Below are 24,957 nucleotides of genomic sequence, written 5' to 3' on the forward strand. Positions count from 1 at the left end.
TGGTATCGTTTAGACTTGAGTGATCATGGCATAGATTTGTGTTTTGAATGAAATTCCGGAACAAAAAGAAGTTTTAATGGGTCTAAAGTGGATTTTCTGAAAGGGCAGCGCAGAGGAAACATCTATAAATGTTTAGTCGTTATCGTTTTTTGGTATACTAGAAAGAATTAGTGTCGTGGCATGTCAAAAAGTGCAAAACATATTTTAATACAATTTCTATTTATGAATGATATCAGATAATAATTTGGTAATACTTTAGATAAATTGTAATGTATTTACTGACATTAACTAAATAGTCCTGTAATCATAGCAGGTCATAGTTTACCATAAACTAATGGATTGTTAAATCCAAGTGCTTGTTAACATTAGTTAACACACATTGAGTTAACAAACTAATGTCTATACATTCATTTTCCTTTGGCTTAGTCCATTTATTCATCAGGGGTCGCCATAGCGAAATGGACTGCCAACTTATCAAGCAAGCATATGTTTTACACAGCGGATGCCCTTTCAACTGCAACCCAGCACCGGAAAACATCCATACACACTCATTCACACACATACACTATGGCCAATTTTGTTCATTCAATTCACCAGCATGTCTTTGGACCATGAGGGAAACCTGAGCACCCGGAGAAAACCCACGCCAAAACGGGAGAACATACAAACTCCACACAGAAAAGCCAACTGGGACAGTTGACAGGCGACAGTGGTGAGCCACCATTCCACATACACTAATGTTATTTAACTTAAATGACATTAACAAAGATCAATAAATACCATAATATATTAATAATTGTTCATGTTAGTAAATACATTAACTAACATTATTGGCGTCGGCGCCAGTGGTGTAGTGGTTGGTGTGTCGACATATGCACTCTGGTGCTCGCGGCGACCCGGGTTCGATTCCGCCTTGCGGTCCTATGCCGATCCTTGCCCTCTCTCTGCTCCCCATGCTTTCCTGTCAATTCTCTGTACTGTCCTATCAAAAATAAAGGTGAAAACCCTGAAAAAATAATTATAAAAAAATAATAATAACATTATTGGTGTCACGATCACCAGCGATCCAGTTTGTGCAGTTCGCTGGTAAACTCACAGGAGGCACAGAACTACAAATCCGCCAGTATATGGACTACAAGGTCCAGTCATGCACCCCTTGCTCACAACTCTTCCAGTTTCCTACATTAGACTCACACAGCTGAAGCTGCTCATGGTCTGATTACTGGACTATTTATACAGCCCACAAACACAGAGAAGTTGCTGAGGCTTCACTCTAAAAAATATTGTTTAGACCAAACAAAAAAAATCAACGCAACAGTTTGCATCAATATTTTCAAGTTACGGCAACATCTAACAAAATGAAGTTCAGACAGCAAACTTTATTAAGTTAGCCAAATTACCTTTACCTCTTCAATCAGAGGTATTTTTACATAGCATAACCTCAATTTTTTTAAGTTGACTACTTAAAAAATTAAGTTGTTCCAACTAGCTTTTTTTATTAACATTTAAACAAAAACCAGTGTTATGTACTTAATTACCATAATTATACATGCTAGTTTTCAAGTTTAGAATCTCAAAAAAATTAAGTAGCTGAAATTAAATTTTTTGTTTGTTTTCATATTATTGTTAATTTAGGTGCTTGTAAGAAATACATTTTTAAACAACAGCAATTTTAATTTCAGTAGCTTTTTATTTATTTAGAAACACAGTTTTCAGTGTTTTATTTTAAATATTGCACTTCTCAAAGTTTACAAAACACAAATGTGTACTGTCTCACAAATTATAAACAAACTGACCCGTCAGCTTTGCCTTCAAAAATGTGCGTGCATGCATAGCTATGCCATCACAATGAATTCCATCAAAACAAGAGTTATAGGCATTGATACACTTAAAGCTAACTATTAACTTATAAATTGAATATTTTACAAACTACTTGTTATTAGTTAACCTTAATTGTAAAACATGTAACATTTTAATATTATAAACAAACATATATAAATGCCACCATTCATATAAACAGTATGAAATAAAAAGATCAGCATGTGGACTTCAAAATACAAAACAATGTAGTTGCAACATAAAGAGCAAAATGTACTTTGAAATAAGTAGAGGCTTCAGAAAATGCTGTTCTTGAGACGCATTACTTTTGCACTGGGATTCAGTCCATCAAGTTCAAGAAACAGCTTCTGAAACACTTAACAAGTATATTTAAGCTCCTTGGGGTAGCTCAGATTCAGAGCATATATTATGCCCGTTAGCAGAGCACAACACCTTGAGATATCCATTCCAATCAGGATTCTGATTCCCTCAACAATGATGGGTCCCGTCTTGTGGTTTAATTCCATAGTTGACAGATCACCAATGATGGCAATTTTCATCACTTGCTTTTTAAGGTCTGCCTCAATTCCTTGTGTATTCTTGTAAAGCAAGAAAAAAAAATTGATTAGCATGATAGAGATAATTAAATTTATAATTACTTCAATTTTTTATTTTACTTACATATGATTTCAGTTAATCTCTGGAGACTTTGTTTTATTTTACCCCTTACATGCATGCACCCAGCTACTTACTCATAAGAATAATTCGTTTCACAATGTAATTTAAATGGAAAAGTGAAACGCAACTGTCACACCCATTTTACAAATCTTTCTCATTATTGTCAACATCTGTTTATTGAACTAAATAGTACATTGTTATTTTAACACAGAGCTAGGTAAACCCAGTGTGTGTGGACAATGTAATACAACTACACATTAAACTAAAAGAGAGCAGTCATTGAGCACATATTTTGTCTTGTATGTTTCCACTGTCAAGGGAATATTTAATTTGAATTTTAAAACAATGTAATACTCACAGCAAACTCCTTGAAAAGATCCTCTTCTTTCTCTCCAAGATAGACAACAAGACAGTGAATGGCTACTTCTCTCCATACTTCAACTGCATTGTTCTGTTTAATTAGAAAAATATATATCAAGATAAAGTACCTACAGTAAATGAATAAAGTTTTATCTGAACAAATAACTGATGGCAACCTGACAATTTAACACAAATCTAAACTATTCTAGTGTGTACAAATTATTTACAATACCTCAAGAAGCATATCCTTAATCCTTCTGATTCTTTCCCCTTTAGCTCCTCCCCTTGATGAGGCCAGGTCCATTACTTTTGGGCTGCATTTGTCAAGTTTGGCCATAAATGTGGATTCAAGACCTACAGTGGTTATCCTCTTGAATTCTTCATTTATCTGTAGAAAAAATAGAATAATTAAATAATGGAATAATTGTATACAATGTGTAACACAACAAATAACATGTAATATGTTATTGTTGTAAGAAGTTTTTAGCATAAATAACTTCAAGATGATTTTCTCGCAAAATTGTGAAACTAGACTAAAAAAAAAATAACCTTACCTGTGTTGCATCTGATAATGCAGGCCAGCGCTCCAAGATATCCCTTATTTCTTGCCCATTTTATCTGCAACAACTTGAAAATTGTTTATTTTTGTTACTTCATGCAAAAGGTTTACATTAGACAGATTTGTGGACTGTAAGATGGGCTTTACAACCCAAGCAGGACTGTAAAATACCTTTGATGATGGGTCCAGATGCTGATCGAGATATAAAATTTAACTCTTTAACAACCTCTTCTATACACCTGTAAGATACATTAAAAGTGCTCTCCAGTTTTAGAAACAACAAAGCTATTTTTTTTCTATGCAGTTTGGCAGGTCTGTCACATCATTATTGTCATCTTGACATTCATCAGACAGATCCCCACTTTGACCTTCCACATCACTGTGTTGATCTGCATTGAATGAACATACATACCTTTTTATTATGTCTGCCTTGAAGTCATGCAATGAGTGAGGAGTATGTTTTCGGCTTCTGTGGGAAGCAAATGTACCATAAATGTTAGTTCTGAAATTGCAGTTCTGAAATACACAGATGACAGTTTCGTGTTTTTTTTTTATTTCTATGGAAATTGTCATGGCATTGCAACAAGGACAAGTAAAATAAAAACTTGCTGCAAATCTGGAGGTTTTCTAAGTTTGATGTCTTGATAAATGTGATCTAAGGCTGCCCCATGTTCTGAAAAAACACAAACAATCTTGACAGAGGCATGGAAATGGTTGCCCACAATTACCATGGTGTAGTCTGTAATGTTTTAGCAAAACTATTTGTGTTGATGTTTCAAATTTACACATTTTGCACCCCCAACCTATTTTATATACAAGCCTACTTATATCTAAAATTCAGATCAGCCTAGAAAGTTGTAATACAGTTGCATGAACTTTGTATGAAAATCTTAGCAATCAGTAGATAAATGTAATATTTTCCATAAGAACAGGAGGAATAAAATACAAATTTTTAGGTTGGATAACAACTGTGAGCAAGCTCCAGAATATACATTTCTGCTAGGGTAACTAACATAAAACATGCAGGATAAAGCAATACTATTTATGAAAAAAAGCATCTACTATATAAACTTTATGTTATTTTGACATATATACTAAATTGCATTTCTGGCTTACCGTATGTGTTTTTACTTTCTTATCTACTATTTTCTAGTCAAAAAACACTGCCAACACCAACTATAATTTACAAGGAGTAGCCAACACTAATGGAATGTAGAATATTGATTTGGAAATGAAGTAAAACCCAGATTTCTCACCTTAAAGTATCCTTTGTGCCAAATGGTCTGCTTAAAACTTGTCCGGACATGCCTGTTGATCGTTCAGTGAGGGAGGAGCTTTGAAATCCAGAACTCCATTGGTGTGAAAAAATTGAGTTATCAACGCAATTTTTTTGGGTTGTTATAAGTTAAATATTGTTTTAAACTAATTGACAGATATATTTATCTTTAAATTACCCTCTTTTTTAAGTTGATGTAATTATCAATATTTTCCTGTTGTGTAAACTTAATAAAATTACTCTGGCAATTTAAACGTTTTAATATAATCAGCAATGTAGAATTTTTAAGTTACAACAATGTATTAAACTCTGTGGTGGTAACAGATCGCTTGAGTTATTTTTTAGAGTGTTGTTATACATTACAGCTAACATTATGTCGCGTTTCCCTAGTCTAGTCTTGCCTTCGCCTTGCTTGTTTGTTTACATCTGTTTACTCCTGTGTTGACTGTTGCTTGCCTGACCGTTCTCTGCATGAAACCTGCATTTGGATGTGCACCTTCCTCAGCGTCCGCTTCACATCACAATTGGACCATCATTATAGTGTTACCAATGTTTTTATTCAGAAAATAATTTAAAGGAATTTTTAAAAAGGTCTTGGATTTTTTTTTTGTTTTGTTTAGAAATCAACTAAATTGAAAGTTCTTGTATGACCATTTAGTATTGCAGTGATCTGCATGCTTTTGGTCTAATGTTTGTTTAAGAAATTGCTATGTTTGAAAATTATCTATTGAATATTTATGACAAATGTTACCAAGAATTTAGCCAAAGCCAGTGCTAATATGGCATTAAATAAATCCATACAAATAAAATAATAAAAAAACGATAAATAAAGTCCATTGAGGATACATTTTGATCTGTTGTGATGCAAAAGAGTAGATTATTAAACAGAGCTGTTTTTTTTTGTTAATTAAAATCATCAAAATTGGCATTTCCAAGCCAGAGAGAGATTGTGACAAAATATAATGGTATCATAAATATATGTAATATGATATATGATAAATATGATATTTTAAAATTGGTCTAGCCTGCTTGTACAATGTGCATACATTATCTCATGCCAGCCACTGTGCTAACACATAAAATAAAGTTATAATATACTAACATACTATCAGCATAATAAATTTTATTTTTATAATCATTTCAATCACATAAACAAGTACTTGTACAATTTTACCATCGGTAATGGGGGTCAATATGGCAGCTCTCACGATTTTTTTGTTGTTATTACAATCTTTGTTGTTATTATTCTAAAAATAAGCAAGCTTTTTCAGTTAATCTTTCATATTGGGCTTATAACTATACATTCAATTTTTGTGGTAAACAAAAACTGAGTCATTAAAAATGAGCCTGTCCCTAAATAAAAACAACCGCACGTAATTGACCAGGAAATATCAACACATTAAAGGACAGGCTAATCAGTCCCTCTTTCAGACAACCTAAATGTCATAGTGTAATGTACCAGGGAAAATGGACTAATATGCAATGAACAACCTACAGATCTTTTACACGCTGGTGACATCAGACATTTGCGTAATTAGGCATGAAAGTAATTTTGTGAACAAGGGGTCAAGGTTTATCTGGTTAGCACAGCTCAGTTGACAGATGCCATAATTACATCTTCTATTTCCAAAAAGTATCATTCTCAATTGACAACCTTTTAGAGAGCCATATATTTAGCCACAGTATTGTTTGCAAGCAGCACATGTTACATTTCTTTATATAATGCAAGGAATAATTGATGATAGGTCATTTAATAATTAGAAAATAATGCACACCCAAGGTAGAGATGCATTTAAGATGCAAAGCGGAGTGTGATAGTAATCATATTACCACACCTACAGACATCGTTTAGAGAATTTACTTCTAGACGTCTGACAGGTTTTTGTTCTCAAAATGCTCCTGAGTGAGAGAATATAGTTTCTTATGCATCTCATTCAAAGCCTTTTGTTTTGTTTAGATTTTCGGCAGCTGTTAAAGGCTGTGAAGTATTCAAAATAACTGAAATCAATCAGCATGGTGATATGGAATTGTAATAGAAAGTGATGTAATTACTGTAGCTGCATATGCATTTATCTGATTATATATACAGTACACACCTTAGAATGTTCATCAACCAATCAGAACCAAGCATCCCACAGTAGTATATATGTATTATATCAGAGCAGTGGTGACTTTTCATAATATTACGCTTCCAACAAAACCCCTCAGAATTGCACAATTGCACCTTCATATAAACATTGATTTATTGCTCTAATTTGTCAACGGTCAAGTCCAGAATTTTATTACATTGTAAAAGTAATGGCTTTGTAATTGGTCGGTTCAACTCCAAACGCCTACAGTTTATTTCTTTTGGTGCTGCAGTGAGATCTAATTCATTTGCATCTGCTATAGCGAATGCAACATCAGAACTTTAACATGCTTAGATAAAACTTCATTGTCAGACATGTAAAAAACTAAATTAACAGAAGAGGTGAATGCAAAGGCATATATGATGCAGTACCTCTTAATGATAATGCTAAAAGCTCCTACGTATCACTTCTGTCCTGTTATCTGTAAAGTGCCATTAGCTATCTTTCGCAGTAGTGGGTGAAGCATACTTCAGCAGTGGCACTCGATGTAGAATTAAAAGTTACATTGACAGTTAGAAGAGAGATAAACTGGCTCATGAGAAAATGGTAAGGACCATTAGTAACAGAACAAATACTCTATGTGGCTAAACCTACTGAAAAATATAGGCTACGAAGAAGCTCCTTCAGAATACAAAAGACACAAATAAAGCACATTTTAATCAACTGACAAAAAAGTACCAAAAAAGTGAGTCTATATAGTGCACTAGTTGTATTGATTAGTTTTATGGTGCTTGTTTATTTGTTTTGTCTTATATCTCGACACTGTTGCATATCCCAAAATGTGCCTCTGCAAATACAGCTGCAAAAGGTCAAAAAGGTTCCAACATGTGTAAAAAATTAGACATTGCATTTTAATTAGTTTTTTACTTGACAAAAGTGTGAATAAATTAGATGGAAAGCATGTAAAAGAATCTAAAGCATCTATTGTGATGCTTCAAAAAACATTATTGAAACAAAACGTAAAGAGATGATGCAAAAACTTCTAAGTGCCGTCTGAGGTTTTCATTAAAAAAAGGCATTTTTCTCAGACATGTTTATGTTGAGTTATTTCATTTTAAAGACATTTAAAAGAGTGTATTCTTTGCCAGTAACTTTAGAGTACTGAACCTACACACATGAGCCTGATAAAAATGCTCGTTTTAGAAGGAAATTTCAAATGGCTTTCAGGGGTTTTTGCATCTAAACTCTTTATGTAAACATCTGGTTTAAATAATATTCCATCTTCATTCAGTGTAACAGATTTATGTTAAAATGAGGCACTTATTCTGACGCTGTAAAAATACAAATACAGGATCATATAAAGTGTTTTAGATTTAAAATGATTTTGAAGCTGCGCTGTGATCCTTAAATAGAGCATTTTAATATGCGATCAAATGAGTCTTGATCATCAGTAAACCAGACAAGTATTACTTTCAGTATAGATGGTTGAAAATCTAGAGGAGAATCAGAACAGCAAACAAATACTGTAAATGAGAATGAACACCGAACTGAAGAAACTAAATGTTTAAACGCATAGAGAGCCAATCAACTGAACAGAAGCAGATGTGTAAAACCTATATGTGAACTTGGAAAGTAAAACAAGACCAGAGGACAGAACATATAAACCAAAAACAGAACAAAAACATTTTGGATGGTCTCAAATTGAAGATTCCCACATTTTTATTTTTCATTATTATTTAGATTTAAATTTGCATAATCTAGGGCAGGGATGCCCAAGCTTTTTCCTATAAAGGGTCAAAAACCAAACTTGATGGGCTCTACTTAGGGCATCTCTGATCTAACAAAACAACACCAGTTATGGTTATGTTAAAAATTGAAAACACTTCTTTTTCCTTACCGATTTGCTGGACATTTAACTGTTTATTTCACTAAATGATTCTCCCTAGAGTGAATAAAACAGCATATTCACAGCATGTCATTTATGTCATTTCCCAGAAGAGAAATGGTCATTCCCACCTGTGCTTTTTTCCCCTTCACTTTTGTCAATTGGTGAAGTTTTGTTCCTCGTGACTGTCGCCACTGGCTTGCTAGGTTTGGGACTTGTAGAGCTGCGCATCGATGGATTTGCTGTTCAGTAATTTGACTTTCAGCAGTGAAATTTAAACTACACTGAACGGAACTAACACTTTACAATAACAGTGCATGAATTATGATGTACTAATATTTAAACTAAACATTACTTTATTATGGACTAATGAAGAGTTAATGCATGTGCTAATCATGAACTAACTTTAACTACAACATGAGTCACGGCTACCTGAATTACTTGTTCGTACATTTGTTAATTATGTCATGACTTTACTTGGAGGGGCACATTCTCATTGACCCATTCTTTACTATTCTTTACAACTCTAGTGTCTTTACACTAAATAACAACAGAAAGTGTTCTGTCAACTTCAACATGAACAGTTTAAACCAGGGATGTCAAAACTCTGACCTGGAGGGCCAGTGTCCTTGAGTTTAGCTCTATAATCAAACACACCTGAACCAGCTAATCAAGCTTTTACTAGATATACTAGAAACATCCCTGCAGGTGTGTTGCAGCAAGTTGGAGATAAATTCTCCGGGACACCAGCCCTCCAGGACCAAGTTTGGACACCCCTGGTTTAAACAGTTCATGAGTAGTTAGGGATGAGTTAATGGTGATGTGCCACTCCAAGTAAAGTCATGGCATCGTTATACATTAACAGCTCATGAGTTCATGTTGGTTACACTTAGCTTAAACGTAAATGTTAATTAATGCATTAATATGTACTAACAAGTAATAAGGGTATTCATTATTTGCTCATGAACTCGTGTGACTCATGTTATAGCTGAAGATTATAACACGAGTTGTGATTAGAGCACACCTTAACTCATCAATAACTCATAATAAGGTTAAGTTTACATATTAATAAATCATTATCATGTACTGTTATTGTAAAGTGTTACTAGAACTTCTATGTTAAGCTGCTTTGACATGATCTACATTGTAAAAGTGCTATTCAAACAAACATGAATTGAAATATATAATGTACAACACTAATTCATTCTGAAAACATAGCCCTATATAGGTTTCTGGAGATCGTGTATTATGTAATCAGAAGTATGTATGGGTGCATTTATTTTTTTTTAAATAAATGCTACAGGGCGGTATGACGCCGTTCCTTTTTGCGCTTACCAGCTTACTGCTTATGGACGGCTTTCCCACTGTTTTCAGTTTGTCCAGTAGCTCGCCATGTGCGTCAGTGGACTTGAGACGCAGAGAGGAGTTGACCTCGACGACAGGGTTTGAGTGCAGTAAAGAATGGTTCTAGAACGCAGATAAGACAAAAACAAAATACAAAAAAATAATAAAAAATAAACAAGTAAAGAACAGGGTGAGAATGTAGTAAATTTTGAAAGCGTTGTAAAAATCAGGCAAGGGCTTTTCTTGTTCTGGATTGCTTTTGAAAATGGTGGGTTAAGATTAGGAAAGTGGATGGGTGGGTCAGTCAATACAATTGGTTGGGTTTAGGGAAGGAGGAGAGTGGGTCAGTTGACTAGTCAGTCACTCAGTCAGTCAAACAGTCAGTTGACAGCAGCCTTTGGTAGGTTTACGTGAGAACAGCAGGTGCGAATGGTGCTAGCAATTTGAAATCTGAAAAAGCGTACACAGCAGCCTCTGGTGGATTCGCGAAAACAAAAACTGCAAAGAAACGCTCCTGGGACGTATTTGGTGATCTCAAGAAATGTATATAGTGGTACGTTTTCAAAATGAACCAGGGTTGATAATGTAGTATCAAGTATTTATTTAATTCAGCAAACAATCTTAGTAAAGTCTGTAAAAACTGTAACCCAAGCAAAGTTATGTGTTGCACAAGAAAGCAAATATCTGATATCCACTGTATCACGGCACAGACCTTTCTGTAGACACGCTCTGTAGTGATTTACTTCAGGGATTGCATGAGCTCGCAGAGACTTTTGGCAGCACTAAGCCTATCCTGTCAGAAAGTGCAATGTGCTCCCAGAGAACTGAGGGATACCTTGTTGGATATGCTTCTCTGCTGCTGGCCACTCAGGCTCTTCCTCTCAGATCGATTTACTGTTGAAGCACAGGCCTTAAATCACAGCGCCATGGCTGTGCTGACTCCACTCCACTCCACTCCTTGACCTGAGGCGGAAAAAAACTCAGCAAGAAACGAACGGCTGTCACAACATCATCTATCACCGCTGCTCCCTCCATTTTGGGACACGGTTGACCCATGCAAACCCCCCAGGACTCCCGCAAGGTTGGGCACTGCGCTTCGGCTGCATTACATCCAAGTGCTCTCCACAGGCTAGCACAGAGCATTACATCATAGAGAGACCACGCAAGCACAAAGAAATGTTTTGCAACATGTTATTAGAGCTGACACAAAGTAAGGCAGTGGTGTGGAAGCCTTATCTGAAAGACAAGAGTAAAAGGTAGGCTGTGATTGTTTGGTTCCTCCTACAAAGCCACGATCTTTCACTCAGAAAGTTATTTACTTTAGATTTTAGACCATATCATTTAAGATATGTATGATCAGTGTTTAACTGTTTCTCTTGCTCCAAAACAATGTCTTCAATTGGTACAATGTTTTATTTAACCTTGGTTTGATATACAAGGCAAAATTTCAAAGCATTTTAAAATTCATTTATTTATTTTCCTTCAGCTTAGTCCCTTATTTATCAGGTGTTGCCTCAGCGGAATGAACCACCAACTATTCTGGCATATGTTATACGCAGCGGATGCCCTTTCAGCTGTAACATAGTAGTGGGAAACACCCATACACTCTCACATTCACACATGCTCTCATTAGTAATGTGCCGGTATTAGATTCTAACGGTATGATAGCCTTGGATAAAAATATCAAGGTATCATGGTATTGTGATCACTGCGCTAAAATATATAAAAAACAAGAAACTGGGTAAAAAACAAGAACTTTTTTTCTGTTTTGAACACAATGGCTGTATTCGAAATCACATACTTCCATACTTTGTAGTATGCTAAAAATGCAGAGTAGTATGTCAGAATTCATAGAATTCGAAAAACAGTATGCAAGAAGTACCAGGATGACCTACTACTTCCAGCAAGATTCTGAAGTGTGCATGTGATAGATGCTACGCTATCACATGATGCACCGTGATAGAATTCATGAATGGGAGTGAAGTGGGTGGGTCACATAATACTGACAAAATGGCATCTGTACAACGTTCGAGCTGCATTTATACTACTCACATTCATACTGTATAGAACATAACTTTTTTATTGGTCGAGTAGTAGACTCAAATTCAAATGCACCTACTGAATAGTATTTGATTTCAGACACAGCCAATATATTTTACTTTGAGAAACATTTAAAATATTTTGGTGTAGTAAACATGTCAGGCTAAATAATTAAAATAAATCATTGACTTCAACTGTCTTTATTAATTTAAAAAACACTGACTTCTTTACCATTTAAAATGGCATCTTTGTATATTTTTTCTGCTGGGAATACTGTTGTCCCTAAAAAGTAAAAAAAAATCTTACACATATCACAGGAACGGTATAGCAAAACATTTTGGCAGTTTAAAACCTTGACTTTTCCAAACCACGGTATATCTTGAAAACTGTTATAATATATTAGTGTTTTTCCTTGATTGTTTCATCGGTGAGATTTTAAAGCTTCATTTAATCTATCAAACATCCTTCCATGTTTAATATCATCTACTTTATCACAAACATTTTAACTCTCTGAGACTCACACATTCATACGTTTCTTCATCCTTTAAAGGGTTAGTTTAGAACAAAAAACAAATTTATTCAAGCTAATTTGGTTCCAAACCTATGTGTTCACCTTCTGTCCCTCCAATAAAGGTTAGTTCAACCAAAAATGAGCTTTGTTCATCTTCAGAACACAAATAATGATTTTTTAAATGAAATCGGTGCGCTCTCTCACTCCCAATATGCTCAAAACCCAGAAAAAGAACCAAAACACTGCCAAAACAGTCCATGTGTCTTAAGTGGTTTAACTGTAATCATATGAAACTCCAAGAACACTTGTGTGTCAAATAAATTGTAAAAATGACTTCCCCTTCAGGTCATCAGGGTGTACATTTACTACAGGCAATACATGAAATAACAAAACAATGACATACAATAAGGGTGCCCTCACACTAGGCTATCAGAACCAAAAAGCGCAAAGACACAAACCCCTTACTGCACCTTTAGCAAACCTCCTAATACAAGCAGCATGATGACTTTTATGATAATTTATAAGCGTCAAAAGTTGTGGATCTGTTCGGCGAAATATTTGACTGTGTCATCGCATCCCAAATGACAAAAATGATATAACTAAAGCAATATCCACTATGCTGAGCGAGAGAGCTTCTCTTCCTGTTAAACTGAAAAGTCGATTATCGATGACGTAAGCATGATAGGTACGGTATAGGTTCGGAAGGTAAAATGCAGTATAAGTGCAGGCCGTCGGGGGAGAGGGGACGAGGGACAATTGTGCTTTGGCACAGTTCAAGGCAACTGTACATAGTGTAAGTACACCCTAAGACTCTTTTACAAGGTAGAAAACCAAGGCAAGCGCCTTCATTTAAATGTCTGTTGAGAAAAAAATGGGATTTGAAAAGATAATAAAATATGAGTTTTGAGATTAGATTGTAAAGTATGAACATCACTACAGCTTCAAAAATGCAAAGGAAAGGAACTCTATAATTGATGGGCAGCATGACTTAAGGCTGTAGACCTCATCATGCTCAAACGAATATGTGGTATAACAAGAAAAGAAGACCTGAGATCACAAGTAGACATAAAAAAGATCAGAGAGATGTGAAGGAGTAAGATTACAGAGAGCCTTGTAGGTAAGAACCAACATTTTAAAATCAATTACTTAACCCGAAGCCAGTTGAAATGTTGAGGAAGTTCTGAAGGAGAGAAGAGCATTGCAATAATCAATACATACAGTAAGCTAACCAGTGCATGCATGAGAACAGCAATGCTATTCATTGTAAGAGACAGATGCAGATGATTAATGTAAATAAAATGATGCGATATTATTGCGTTAAAATGCGAAAGTGTGTGATAATATTTACCTAAAAATATGTCAAAAGAAAAAGTCAGATTTTGTCCAATTTGATTGGGTGAATCTAAAGAGGATTTTGAGGTTTTACCACAATTAAACATGAGCCAGAATCATAGTGAACGGAGAAAACTGGTTTTACCACTATTAAAAACAAACAAGTTCTTAATTTGAGCTAAACAACTAGACATTGAAGGCAGACACGGTAAAATGTAAGCTTAGAAGACAGACTGAGCTGGTGGTCATCCGCATAAATAAATTACCAATGGGAAGTAAATAAATAATAAATAAAAGAGGGACCAGTACTGAGCCATGGGGAGTGCCATGGTAACCTGAGTTGTATAAAACTAAATGTGAGCAGAAAGATATTATTAGTACTCTGTGAAGTAGCAAGAAATGCAGCATACATGTCGTGCTTTACAATCACTTTTTTTAATTTGAGGTCAGCTATACTGCAGATTGATTTTTAGGATCATAATAGAGTAAATATATTTTAAACAACATACCTGAATTACATATTTGTTTTAAAGTCTCCATGAAGTGGAAGTGCCAAACTTTTCATTAGAATGGCATGAAAATTGCAAATAGATTTTTTTTACATATATCCATAACATAATGTACACATACATATAACAACTATGCCAAAATAAGATGTTCATATAGAGCATTTTGAGTAATGTAAACAAAAACAGTGGTCCCAACATATTTCCTGTTTTATTTTTAATTTCTATTGCTTCAGAAAATCAAAAAACGTGCCACATATTGATAAATAATGTTTTAAGATTAGGTTATGATTGAATTGCCCCCTGTTACAGTAATGAAATAGTTTGAAAACAAGCAGAAAATGTTCATCAGCCAATGACATGACCACACTGAAATGGTCAACTTAAGACAATTTTTCATAGTATTTTGTATATTAGATTTGTGTAATCTGAAAAAACAAATGACATTAAAATCAGTGGTGTTTTCAAGCCCACTTTTAAATTGCTTAATTTTTCAGTTATAAGAATGCATGTAGTATTTCCGCATGAGTGACTTGTTCAATTTAGAAATAAAGATAATTGCAAATGTACTTATTATGGATGTCCTCGCTTTAATTACTTTTCAGAAAATGGATGTAAGTTGGAACCACATTATTTCCGAGAAATGAACATACTGTTACATTATTAGACAAATCTGACAACATTAAAATAGTAAAAGCATTAATTATAAGACACAAATCAAAAGTTTTGCACTGTCAAAAACTGAAAACATTCAATGGATGGCTAGCATGATCATTCATTCATTCATTTGTTATATTCATTCATTTTCGGCTTAGTCCAGTATATGTTTAATGCTGCGGATGCCCTTCCAGCCGCAACTCATCATTGGGAAACACCTATACACTCTTGCATTCACACACATATGGCAAATTTAGTTTATTCAATGACATATACCACATGTCTTTGGACTGTGAGGAAAACCAGAGCACCCACACGAACAAGGGGAGAACATGCAAATTCCACACAGAAATGCCAACTGACCCAGCCGGGCTTGAATCAGTGACCTTCTTGCTGTGAGGCGATCATGTTACCCACTGAGCCACAATTATCACAAACAACAAAACATAAATATATGAGGTTAAAATTAACACAGATTAAAAAAAATATTTGTCATAATGCTGTAAAGACCCCAAAAATAGAATGAAGTATCAAATTTAGTTTATAATCCTTTTAGATAGTGTTATGCTATCATCTTTCTTGAACAAACGTATAAAATTTCCAAAGCACTAATTCCCAGAGGTCTCTTTGATCTGTTTTATTACAACACCATTGACATATTGTCTACTGAGAGCATTCGGGTGGTCTGCAAAACTACTTTACCGCCACCAGACTGGCGCCAACCTGAGACAGAAATATGGGGTTGTTCAGGTGCAAAGTTCCCTCGAACCTTATTGAATCAGCCAACGAGAATACCGACTGTGGCCAGTTTGATTCACAATTCAATTTCATCTTCAGCAGAAAAAAAAGAGAAGAAGCCCAGAATAGACTGAGGGGTTTCTTTAGGTGAGGCAGAACAAATAAAGAATTCAAGAGCGGGGAGATAAGGAACAGAAATCGACAAGACCGAGAGGAAGGAAAAGAAGCAGCGTGAGCTCATCTTGATTGAACACGGGCCTAATGGCCTGGACTCAATTGGATGAACAATCGGACAGATCTACCTTAATGTACACTGAGCCATCAATCTCTTTTTAACTAGATTAGAGCACCCTTTAGGGTTGGTCAGCAAGCAGGGGAAAGGACTGTTGCAGAACAAGCTGGACTTCCTGGCATCAGGCTGTAGGATCAGCTATTGCCTGAATACACCCCTCCCTGTTCTGAGACCCCTTTTCCTATTTCTAATCTACTCTGCGTATGCCATGTCTCAACTAATGAAATGGCATTAACTTGGACTAGAGCCTATCACTAAAACCAAGCACTCACATTGATTTCTATTGACTATGTTTGTCCAGCACTCAGAAGAATGCACATATGATGCCCGCGTTTCCAATAGCATTGCGCTGGATTTCTGATCTTTTACGAAAAGTACACCCAGGCATGTGGATTTTAAATTAAAGCATTGACTAAATAATACTTGAAATTACTGTAATTGCTTGCAAATCGTTAGATAAAGTTGTGTTTAAGCAGCACTAAATAATTCTGCTGGTGTTTACCAGGTGAGTAAATCAAGGTATCCGCCAGTTCATTTTTAAAAGCCAATGAATGATCGCTGTGATTAAACGGAAGCAACACATTGGAGACACTGTGTCTGAGGTGCTGGCAGACTCTGACTCAGTCCATAAAACAAGACCTATAAATTAAGATTCAATTTATTCTGGGTGGAATTTATTGCTTTGGTGATTTAGTGGAGCAAGCTCATTTAGGATGATCACATCAGAGGGCTTCTCAGTCTAATTAAATCTGAAGAAGGAGGGGGTTTTAGTGCAAAAGTGTAAGCTGTCACCACACACGCTGCGGTTTGGTAAAAGAAGTGGTGGGAGAATTAATCAAAGTGTCATGTTTAGTTTACAAAAAAGATCCTGCCGATAATTAGGCAATAAATTTGAAAAAACTCATACGAACAACATTAATGATCCACCCCCAATAATTATTCATTTGGATTCTATTTAAAACCTTATTCAGGGTAGGTGTCATATTTCATTTTTCAATAATAAAAAGGCCTGTAAGAGGGACACACGTTCACTTTACAATTTTTAAGATGATTGTGTCTACCGAACAAATAGTTGTTTTAATGTGCAAAACTTCTATTTTTACAAGTCTTTATATTTACAAATCAATATTGACTATTGAAATTACAAGATTGATTATTTAGTTTATTAGACATTTCAGTTGATGAGTGAATATCTCTTGCAATGACCACAAAAAGCTTTGATATATTAGTAACAAAGATATTCAAACAAATCTGACAGATCATCCTATGGGCATCTCAGTTCAATCTGCAGCAGAGCATGAGTGAACATGATTATACCTTCCTCTTTATCACTAGTTATAGCACAAAATAAACATGAGTGGAAATCCCATGCAATCACTCAATCAAAGTCATAGTCCTAAAAAAAGTCAATAAAACATCTTAACAATTAGTCACAGCATTACATTTACTTCGGGCAAGTTTACAGTTCAGTGTACACAGCTTGTTAACCTACAAGCGCTATATAGAAATCTGTCATGCAAAACAAAATTCTAAGTGAAATAAAAGCCACTGTGTAAATTCTTCCAAAAATGAACTAACATATATAGTTAGTTTTACAAATCGTGTGTGATTAACATGTCAGTTTAAAATTAGTTTATTTTATCTATAAATTTAATACTTAAAGCTTCTTATTGTAATTTGCAGCCTTAACATAATGATGTTCAAGCAACATTTACATATAAGAAACTCCCTAAAGTCTACAGCAATAGTTGACATAGTTTTTAACCTTGTGAAAATTGTAAATATAACATAATTTATTTTAAGAAAGAGACACTCTTTTCCAGTAAACTACTGTTGATGTGTTATGAACAGAAAAAAAAACTAAAATTTGCATAAAAAGACCCATACACAGTGCTTAGCATTTATAAGTACACCCCTTCCAAATCTATCTTATAAATCCATATTTTTAATAGGAAGCTTTACAATATTTTTTTTGTGCATATACTTTAGATTAGTCAGTACTGAAGCCAAACCTGGAGCATATCTAACAAAATAACTAATGATAACGGTCCAAAAACTAGTACACCAAAATTTATTTGTTATAGAAAAATAGTAAATACAAATTCAAAAAATGGGAAAAATCAGAAGCATTTTAATAAGATTTTATTATTGAAATCTTTTAGATTGTCTTTTTTTGCAATATTTTGATTGAATTTAATTGTATTATCTTTCAATTTCTTAATATGTTTGGTGACTACAATATTAATTTAATAAATATATATATGTTTAATAAATCAGATTTGTTTAAATGCACCAAAATTCATTGCCTATATTCACTGAGAAATGGATAATAATATTCATTTTCAAAATGGGGTGTACTCAATTATGCTGAGTACTGTATGAACAGAAGTGTTCAAACAGTGTGCCTCCATACTATTATAATACAAGCACAAAGAATTTCATTACGCAATATCATAAAGCACACATTTAAGCTTGGCACTGGATGAAACTGTAGATTTAGACAACTTTTGTCAAACAATGGTTCTAAATATCCATCTTTAGTTCTGTCTAGCAACTGAGACAGATAAATCATGAGCTAAAGTGTGTAGTGTAGCCTCCTCCTGTTTCAGACTACTTCACTTTGCTCTAGTCTTTTACCACTTTTACCGCCTGTTACAAATTATTTATTTTGGCTTTCACGTCCTATTTCAGAATTAGATTGTAGCCAGTTGGATCATTTATTTAAGTGCGTTAATTAATAAATAGCTTTTTCCTGCTGTTAATCAAATCCCATTCGGATGGCATCACACACACAAAAACGTCCAGTAATTTACCACGCAGGCTAAAATTAAAATTCTGCCACCTAAACAAAAGCTGTGGATGGCAAAGTGCCCCCCTCCCCCTCGGCTCTCTCCCTCATCGCCTCAGCGTCTGAGTCTGCAGAGTAACATCCAACTCGCCCCGAAAACACGCTCACTGTCTGCCGCCGTGACCCAACCAAACATAACCCTAAGAGTCCTCGTTAAATGCCTCTTTTTAGCTCAATCCGGAAGCGATCGTAAAATTGCGATTTCCTCGCTAATGTAAATGGCTACCACATTAATAACAGCGCGTTATCATTGCGCGCGTCTCTCACTGGACGCCTTCACGTCATGTGCTGCTGTAGAAGTACTGAAGAGGTGAATCCCCAGCAGTCTACAGTTTTTTGGGACCTACTTGAGCACCGTGTGTTCTCCGTGGCGATTTGAGTTGCAGTTACTTCATCTCATCATGCCTGGCAAGAAATGAATCCTGATTCAGCGCTCGACTCGCACAGAATCGCGCGCGGTGAGAACTTTGCTTTGCAACTCTTCTGTGGATTGGGCACGCGCCACGGCAGCGCGCGGAGGATCAACAACTTTCCTCAGAAACAGCGCTAGCGTCCGTCCTATGTCGCCTCTAATCCGTCCATGTCACCAAGTATTGTCGCTCTAGTTGGACGAGAATGTTTCAGAGACAATTTCTGCTTAAACTCGTGGAAAACATCGTTGGTAAGCCTTGAGAAGCGGATATTAAATGACTTTTGATGCGCCCCAGACTCGCGTCCTCGCCAGGTGGACTGTGAAGAGACAGAAGAGGAATGTTTATCCGAAAATTATTGCCGCTGAATTTGGGTTTTTTGACATTTTTGTTTAGTCACTGCTTTCTCTCATTGTTTCTGCCGTTATTGCAGGTAAGTTGGACTGAGCAGTTGGGTCAGAGATGGTAACATTAATTCGTAGTTTTGGTTCATTGGCGAACCGTCGCGAAAGTGCACGTGCATAACGGTCACTGTGTCGCCGAGATTGATAAGATTCAAGCATATATTTGATTATATGTATATCTAGTTGTGTTTTAGTAAATACAATCACTGTCCGATTCCATTAATTTAAAATCTGACAACTATTTAAGTGACATTTATGTATTATTTATATGCGTACTATTATTTTGACCCACTGTCAAAGATGTTTACGTTGTAACGTTAAGAATTACAATTAAGAAGTACAATCAATTTTTGAGTAAAAAGCACATGGACATATGTCAAATTTTGACACTACACACCTAATAATAGTATTTACTACTACTAGAGAATGCACTGCTGTTTATTTAAAGAACATCTCCTGCTCTCAGTTTCAGCACCAGTTAAAGGGATAGTTCACCCCAAAACGAAGATTTGCTGGCAGTTTACTCACCCTTTGGCCATCCATGATGCTGGTGACTTTTTTTCTTTAGTAGAACATTAAAGATTTTTTGCTGAATCCAAGGCAATTTCAACAGTTACTGGCGTTTTGGATGTAAAAAAAAACAACATACACATGCAAGACAAAATTCATACCAGTGTCTGCTTCAGGTACATTAAAGTCTTATGAAGCAAGTAGTGTGCTTATCTGTGCCTCCGCAAATAGTCATGAGACAACAGCTTGAAGCACAAGCATCCTTTAACATGTTGACATTATCAAATGTTTGCAAACTGTGAATTCAGTTTTCAAAAATGAGGTCACTTATGCAAAAGTGATCTTACTTTTTCTTTATGTTGCAGCGGCAAGTACCAATTTGCTAAGTGCAAAACACACATCTTCTTTCCTCATTGTAAACAGAGTCAGCTCTTATGTGAGTTTGTGCAAGAATGCGTCAGGATACTTGGTTGTGAACACACTCAGAACATAATAACACTAAGGTAATAATGTGTAACCCTTTACAAATGTCCATTTTTTTGCACACACTGATAGTTTTGCTTTATATGATGGTATTATTAGGAACTGCTTGCATTATTTTTATTTATGCATTTATTTTTATTCTCAGAGTGCCAGTAGTTGTTGATTTGCATTTTAGGAGTGACCAATCACCACGGTTTTAGCTAAATATTATACCAAATAAAAACAATCTACATGGTTTGACAGCAACTTAACAGCAAATGTTTATTTTATTTCCATTTATTCTTTAGACTTTACTACTGTCCCCTGTGGCAACATTGCTCACAAGACTAGCAAAAGTGTTCCCTGGCCTATCAGGGGGAGGCAGTGTCAGGGTTCACCCCTCGTTACTCCCACTTCTCTGGGGATCTGAGGCTCCAAGGTGTGGGTGGGTGCTCTCTTGGAGAGACCTCAGCCTCCACACACCCTTCATTCTCCACTTAAGTGGGAGGGAGCTCCCATTCGTGCGTGCAGAGAGAGAAAGAAAGAGTGCTTGTGTTGTAATGCTCTCTTCATTGTAAATTCTAAGGGCTATTGTGAAAAAAATCACATTTTACTATGGCGTTGCTGTTCTACACGCAGAATTGGTGATGAATTTGAGAAAAAAACACTAATGTATGTCATGCTCTTTTCTTTACCCTAGTTTGCAAGAGGGGAGCTCCAGAAATCATGCTCCCGAACCACAGTGGCACCGCTGGAAGGGAGCTGCCAGCTGCCATGCCAGTGTAGGCCATACCCACCGTTACCACCTCCACCCCCTCCTCCACCGCCCCCGAGGCTCTTGGCTCCAACTGGTGAGTAGTACTACCCTCTAATGTCACTGCAGTCCTTATTCATGGTTTTCAGTCACATGAGTCCTGGAGCACTAAGCATCCTGCTTAGGTCTGCCAGCTGTCCATCTGTTTCAAGTCACGAGTAGTAGATCTAATCTTGAAAAAAAGAGATGATGATGATGATGATGATAAAAGTGAATGATGTGATGAAAATGATAATATGTGAACAAAGTTAGTGTAGGGCACTTGCTATCCATATGCAGTAACTGCTGCTCTATTTCAATCATTAAAAATAGCAGGGGTTGAATAACATGGATACATGTAATAAAGTTTGATTAGATTTACAACTGCTCAGGCAAAATAGTGTCCTTTTAAAAAAAGAATCTTTGATGTAGAGTTTTTTTTGTTTTAACAAGGGTGAGAAAGATCCCTACAAAGATTTTGCTTATGTTAAGGTTGCATATTTGGAGCTTATGATCGTATATGTCAATAGTGCTTAACATATTACTTTTCTATTGACAATTTCATTACATTTTTATTCTAATTTTATGTAACTGCAACTTATAGATGGCAAAATTTAAATGTTAAATTATGTATGCAACTGATTGCACACTATGTAAACTAAAGCAGAATGTGAATGAAATGCTTTGAATAGCATGTTAAATGCTCTACTAATTTCCATTAGGTAAAACCTATTTGTGTTGCATTTATATATTTGCTTGTCTGCATATAGTGCAGTTTAGGTGTTGCATTAGTTTTAGTTGTATCTGTTTAAAACAGAACCGGAAAGAGCTTTAGTGTCAGGTGTTTTGTGACAGAGCTTCTACAGTGAAACAGAATGACAGAGACAGGACAAAAACAGATAATAAATATATTTTAAAAATAGTAGTAGTGAATGCAAGAATACAAATTGACAAGTGAATGTACAGGTATATTACTATATGCAACATTATATGTGCAGCTGTTACGTGCAAATTGGCATGTAAAGTATGGTGTTAAATAAGTGTGTATGTGTATAGCAAGTAGTGATGTTTGTTTCATAATTATTATCATCAAGTGTTCGTGAGATGGATTGTCTGAGGGAAGAAGCTGTTTCTGTGTTCCGGGCTGTTCTGGTGCACAGTGCTCTGTAGCGTCGACCAGAAGGTAACAGTTCATAGAGGCAGTTTGCTGGGGGTGAGGGGTCCAGAGTGATTTTGGCTGCCCTTCTGCTCGCTCTGGATAAGTAAAGTTCTTGAAGAGTTGGCAGGGTTGTACCAGTGATTAGCTCAGCAGTCCGACCTATTCGATGCAGTCTTCGAAGGTCAGATTTGGTAGTTTGCCCGTGTATGTTATCACCATCTTTAATACATTAGTAATTGGCAGGCCTCATTCCTGTATGATGTCACGTATGCATCAACTATGCATTTGGTCCATAATACTGAGAAATTTTGACTTAATGTTTAAAATGGATTAACTATTTGTACGCTCCAAAGAATTTCTCTGCATCACCTCCATGTGGAGATGTTCATGTATCTATTTGTTCATCACACATGAATCTTGCAATCTAGGATTTCCTCTAACTAGAGTGAAATTTATCTCACTGTCATGTTGTCAGAATCTGCAAGTGAGTTCAATCCCCAAAATGAATGAATTGGCTTTGGCTGCACGCTTTTCCAGAAAGACAGGCGAGTTCATTTAATCAGATTTTGTTGCTGTCGTTTTGAGGGTAGCTTATAAGCAGTTTAATAGATTGCCCTTCTTGCTGAAACAGTTTTCATTTCCGTTTTGAGAAATGGACATGGCCGGATGGTATGTTGCTGTTCACGATTGACACAAAGCTCAATCCGCTTCATTACAGGAGGTGGAAATTTTAGATTTGTCATCAGGGGTCCCTGTCAGGCGCTCGGGAAAGCCAGATCAATGAGACCTCAGCATTGAAAGGGTTGTGAAATCAATCTGCCTCTAGAGTTTTAGCCTTCTGCTTTAAGCCAGAGTAATGCACTCTCACAACAACATGCTCTGGGGGAATCGCATTCATAAGAATTTATGACAAGTACATTAGTATGCTTCGCATCAGTATGTACCTCATGCATAAAGTACATGCTTGCTGTATCTTTGCATATGAAGAAAACAAAATCGATACATACCAAGAACAGCCTAAGAGACTTTAATATTATGTTTTCAGTCTGTGACATGAAATGTTTCAGGGGGAAATGCAACATGGCTTTAAACAAGCGTGTGAACGCTGAGGATTTAACTGTAAAAGGCAGTTTTGATAAGCAACCAATTGAAGGCTGGTGACAGGCTTTGCCTTTAGGGGTGAAATGGCTTTAACATTAGCTTATTAAAATTATTCATGAGGAAGTTGCGTTTAATGAGGACTCCCACACCTGTTGTCATTGAAGCAGCGATAAAAGGTTTAAACTGAGGGATGTATTAGTTGTGGAAAATAAAAGGCGGTTTCTGAAGGCCTGATTGCAAAAAAGTGCTACCGCCCTAAACCTAACACTAGGATTAGAACATAGGTTTGACTTTGGCTGAATATTGCAATCATCCTGCTGTATAACGAGGTTGTTGAAGTAGAATTTGACATTCTGACATTTAAAAGGTTTATATCAGAATGATGTTAAAATGTTATAGCAACAAGATGTTTCTTTCATCCAATAATTGTCCCCAGTTGATACACTGTGCACGCTACACTGTGAATATCTTGTTGAATTTTCCTCATGCGGGTAGATGTGTAGTAGTAGACATTTAGGACAGAAGGATCCCAGAATATTATAAAAGTGTACACATTTTTATCTCAAGATTAAAGATGAATCTATTTTTAGCAGAACTACTTAGGATGTAGATGAGGGGAAGTAGATTAGATGGAATTGCTCCTGGGCTCTTGGGAAAGAACATACTCTTTTAAGCCCAAAAAAGGACATGCGTGGCAGTCAGAAACACATGGCAAACTCTGCTAACCTCACAGAGGTGCTGAGAGACACTAGAATTGTCAGTGAGCTGTATCATAGTAACCTAAAAGCCCTGAAATGTTGCATTTTGATTGAGCTTCTCATTTTTTTATACTATTTGCTGCCAACCCATGTCAATCAAAATTGTTTGCAGTAGTAGAATTGGTTGGTTTGAAAGAAAATATAGTAAAATAAATACACTACCTGACAAAAGTCTTGTCTTCAATCCCAGTTGTCAGAGCAACAAACAATAACTTGAAGTCTATTTGATCATTTGGAAAAGTAGCAGAGGGTAGATTTTTCCAGTGAATTATCTGTTGAACTGCGTCCCAATCCTCATAAATACTGCAGAAGACCTATTGGAACCTACATGGACCCAAGAATCTTAGAAATCAGTCAAGTTTGTTGAAGGAAAAATCATGGTTAGTAGTTACATTCAGTATGAAGGCCTGCGAGAGATCTGCAGAGTAGATGGCAACATCAACAGCC

General features: G+C 35.9%; 1 protein-coding gene across 5 annotated transcripts in view; it reads left to right on the top strand.

The window, feature by feature from the left end:
* The first annotated feature begins 18,985 nt into the window (after positions 1-18,985).
* The window catches only part of prima1 (proline rich membrane anchor 1), a 43,653-nt gene continuing 37,681 nt past the window's right edge, over positions 18,986-24,957 (top strand). For 2 of the 5 annotated variants that reach the window (XR_012395751.1, XM_002665723.7), the window contains exons 1-2: positions 18,986-19,756; positions 21,400-21,550. Coding sequence is in view for 3 of the 5 variants with exons in the window: in XM_002665723.7 (XP_002665769.1) it covers positions 19,664-19,756; positions 21,400-21,550 (244 nt within the window). In the remaining 2 variants the exon portion in view is untranslated. Of the gene's footprint in view, positions 19,757-20,193; positions 20,414-20,602; positions 20,741-21,399; positions 21,551-24,957 lie in introns of all 5 variants that reach the window. The other 3 variants (XM_073933293.1, XR_012395750.1, XM_073933294.1) reach the window with 3 other exon arrangements.

This window comes from Danio rerio, chromosome 20 (genome assembly GCF_049306965.1).
Source record: "Danio rerio strain Tuebingen ecotype United States chromosome 20, GRCz12tu, whole genome shotgun sequence".
NCBI lineage: Eukaryota > Metazoa > Chordata > Actinopteri > Cypriniformes > Danionidae > Danio > Danio rerio.